The sequence below is a fragment of the Caretta caretta genome, chromosome 6, assembly GCF_965140235.1.
Source record: "Caretta caretta isolate rCarCar2 chromosome 6, rCarCar1.hap1, whole genome shotgun sequence".
Lineage (NCBI taxonomy): Eukaryota > Metazoa > Chordata > Testudines > Cheloniidae > Caretta > Caretta caretta.
In genome coordinates this window covers 3,902,707-3,906,903 of record NC_134211.1, presented here as the reverse complement: position 1 = coordinate 3,906,903, position 4,197 = coordinate 3,902,707, and the positions used below count along the sequence as shown (strand labels likewise).

Here is a 4,197-nt window from a genome sequence, read left to right as displayed (position 1 = left end):
CCTTGCCCAAAGAGGGTAGAAAGATTGATACTGCTTTACTCTCACCTCTTCTTCCGCTAACAAATAATCTCATCAGACTGGGATGATTTTCACTCTGATTCTCTCACAGCAGAGTCACTACTTGCTACTCGGATTAGTGAACAGGAGTGTTTGTGTGTGCAGCATGATTAACCTGCGTGTCATTGTATTTGCACGGCGTGTGCATTTTATCGAACACCTGGAATGACCAGCTGTGAACATCTGGCTCTGTGGATAAGCCCTTCCCGGAGTGGGTACTGATGTCCATTGAGAAACTGATCTCCACTTATCTTCACTTACTGCATTACAGAGAAGGGAGAGGTTTTCCGCACCACCATCTGCCCATATCTCTGTAGCAGCCTGATCTCTGTTGAGAGGAGATGGAAGAGGGAAATCACACGGAGGTGACTGAGTTCATTCTCTCAGGACTGACAGAACGTCCGGAGCTACAGGTCCCCCTCTTTGGGCTTTTCCTACTGATTTATGGCATCACCCTGGTGGGGAATGTGGGGATGATCTTGTTAATCACAACTGACCCCCGACTGCACACCCCCATGTACTTTTTCCTCAGTAATTTGTCTTTCTGTGACCTCTGCCTTTCCTCAACAATTTCCCCTCAGATGCTGCTCAATTTCTTACCCGAGAGGAAAAACATTTCTTTCACTGCCTGCGCTGTCCAAATGTCTCTCTCTATCGCTTTTGGAGATTCTCAGGGCTTCTTGCTGGCTGTGATGGCGTATGACCGTTATGTGGCCATCTCTAATCCACTGCTCTATACAGTCACCATGTCCAGGCAGCTTTGTAAACAACTGGTGGCTGGGGTGTACGCTCTGGGGCTTTTGGATTCAATGATATTCATGTGTTTTACATTTCGGCTGTCATTCTGCAGCTCCAACATCATCAATCATTTCTTCTGTGACATCCCCCCACTGTTGGCGCTCTCCTGTTCTCAAACCCGCATCAGTGAGAATGTGATGTTTACTTTTGCATGCTGCATTATAATGAGCAGCTTTATTCCTGTCCTCCTCTCCTATGTCTATATCATCTCCACCATCCTTGAGATCCGCTCAGCCGAGGGCCGGCACAAAGCCTTCTCCACCTGCACTTTCCACTTGACCATTGTGGTTCTGCTTTTTGGCACCCTCCTCTTCATGTATTTACGTCCCCCCTCCAGCTATTCCACGGACAAAGGCAAAGTGGCCTCCTTGTTTTACACAGTGGTGATCCCCATGTTAAACCCCCTCATCTACAGCCTGAGGAACACGGAGGTGAAGGACGCCCTGAGGAAAGCCATGAATAAACTCTTAACCAATTCTTGAATCTGTTTACCTCTGTACTGGTTTAGTGATGGGGAGTGGAATCAGGTGAATTCAATTCCTAGCCCATTGCAATGTAATTTCACAGAGCTCATGGTAGTATTGTTCATTCTTGTATTATTATCATTATTAATTTGTTGGTATGCCAACAAGGTCTGCAGGCCCAAACTGAGATCAGTGGACAAAACCTGGGGAAGACTCACAGGGCAAGAAAAAGAGAATGATTTTATAAGCTGTGTCCAGGGGCATCCACCTAGAGGGAGAGATGTTCAACTTCACGTCTCAGGACATCGGATGGCAGTTCCATAGGGGTTCTGTGACCGAACCTTTCACACAGAGGTGAGGAATAAAATTGCGAAACAATGTGTGGGGAGGGGTGGATGTGGGGGGTAGGAAAGCACAAGAACCAATGGACTTCAATTGCAGAAAGGGCGGTTCAGGTTGCACATAAGGAAATACATCCCAACAGTGAGGGTGGCTAATCACTGGTATAATTTGCCCAGTAAGGTTGTGGAATTGCCACCATTGGAGATTGTCAAGAGCAGGTTAGACAAACACCTGTCAGGGATGGTCTAGATAATACTCAGTCGTGCTGTGAGTGCAGGGGAGGGGAATAGATGACCTCTCGAGGTCCTTTCCAGTCCTATTATTCCATGATCTCACAAGGAGCCCTGCACTGGGAGGAGGGGGGACGCCAGCCTTAGCAGTCGGCAGGGCAAGGAACACACATATGCCTCCAATTGGCATTCAGCTCCACTGTGCCCCCCACCACATGCACACACATAGTGTTCACAGCAAACCAAACACACACAGAGAGAGTGCCCACTACACACAGCCTGACACTGAGCTCAATCAGAATGCAGAATAATCTCTACTGGGAATCAGGGACAGCTGGAATATTTCCAACTCACCTGAACAAAAAGAACTGAAGGTGGGATGATTTAATTGGGGATCAGTCCTGCTTTGAGCACAGGGTTGGACTAGATGACCTCCTGAGGTCCCTTCCAACCCTGATATTCTGTGATTCTATGATTCTATACTATGATTCTGCTGCCCTGGCAGGGAGATAGGACTAGATTTCCCAACTGGTCTTTGCCATCAACAGCTTTTCTAAGGCCTGGTTTATGCTTAAAAATAGATCAACAGACTCCATCACACAGGGCAGGGAAACTTTTCACACCCTGTGCGAGGCAATCAGCCTGTACTGACCCTCAGTGTAAGTTTTCCATTGACCTAGTTACTGCCTCTCGGAGATGTGGATTAACTACATCGAAGGAAAAACCCTTCCATGAATGTGGAAAGCATCTACACTATGGCGCTGCTGCACACCATAGCTGAGTCAATGTATTGGCTTTAGTATAGACATTCCCTGAATCAATGGGGAAGTTTCCCCCCTTCCTATTAAAGCTATTTTTCTCTCCTTTTACAGTTACTCTTCTCCCTCCCTTGATAAAGCTCTTTCCTTCTTTTGTTAAGTAAATATGTTCAGAAATGTTGAAATTTATCCTCTAAGCCCTGGTCTACAATAGGACTTTAGGTCGAATTTAGCAGTGTTAAATCGATGTAAATCTGCACCTGTCCACATGATGAAGCCCTTTTTTCGACTTAAAGGACTCTTAAAAATCGATTTCCTTACTCCACCCCTGACAAGTGGGTTAGCACTTAAATCGGCCTTGCTGGGTAGAATTTGGGGTTCTGTGGACACAATTCGACAGTATTGACCTCCGGGAGCTATCCCAGAGTGCTCCATTGTGACCACTCTGGACAGCACTCTCAACTCAGATGCACTGGCCAGGTAGACAGGAAAAGAACTGCAAACTTTTGAATCTCATTTCCTGTTTGGCCAGTGTGGCAAGCTGCAGATGACCATGCAGAGCTCATCGGCAGAGGTGACCATGATGGAGTCCCAGAATCGCAAAAGAGCTCCAGCATGAACTGAATGGGAGGTACGGGATCTGATCGCTGTATGGGGAGAGGAATCCTTGCTATCAGAACTCCGTTCCAGTTTTCGAAATGCCAAAACCTTTGTCAAAATCTCCCAGGGCATGAAAGACAGAGGCTATAACAGGGATCCAAAGCAATGATGCGTGAAACTGAAGGAGCTGAGGCAAGCCTACCAGAAAACCAGAGGGGCGAACGGCCGCTCCGGGTCAGAGCCCCAAACATGCCGCTTCTATGATGAGCTGCATGCCATTTTAGGGGGTTCAGCCACCACTATCCCAGCCGTGTTGTTTGACTCCTTCAGTGGAGATGGAGGCAACACGGAAGCAGGTTTTGGGGACGAAGAAGATGATGATGATGAGGTTGTAGATAGCTCACAGCAAGCAAGCGGAGAAACCGGTTTTCCCGACAGCCAGGAACTGTTTCTCACCCTGGACCTGGAGCCAGTACCCCCCGAACCCACCCAAGGCTGCCTCCTGGACCCGGCAGGTGGAGAAGGGACCTCCGGTGAGTGTACCTTTTAAAATACTATACATGGTTTAAAAGCAAGCATGTGAAAGGATTGATGTGCCCTGGCATTTGCAGCTCTCCTGGATGTACTCCCAAAGCCTTTGCAAAAGGTTTCTGGGGAGGGCAGCCTTATTGCGTCCTTCGTGGTAGGACACTTTACCACTCCAGGCCAGTAACACGTACTCGGGAATCATTGTACAACAAAGCATTGCAGTGTATGTTTGCTGGCGTTCAAACAACATCCGTTCTTTATCTCTCTGTGTTATCCTCAGGAGAGTGAGATACCATTCATGGTCACCTGGTTGAAATAGGGTGCTTTTCTTCAGGGGACACTCAGAGGAGCCCGTTCCTGCTGAGCTGTTTGCCTGTGGCTGAACAGAAATGTTCCCCGCTGTTAGCCACGGGGAGGGGG

The 4,197-nt window shown here is 47.9% G+C and overlaps 1 protein-coding gene across 1 annotated transcript; it reads left to right on the top strand.

The window, feature by feature from the left end:
- Nucleotides 1-398: 398 nt before the first annotated feature.
- LOC142072283 (olfactory receptor 5W2-like) lies at nt 399-1,337 on the top strand. The gene has a single exon (XM_075128979.1). The coding sequence runs from the start codon at nt 399-401 to the stop codon at nt 1,335-1,337; it is 939 nt and encodes a 312-aa protein (XP_074985080.1).
- The last annotated feature ends 2,860 nt before the right edge of the window (nt 1,338-4,197 follow it).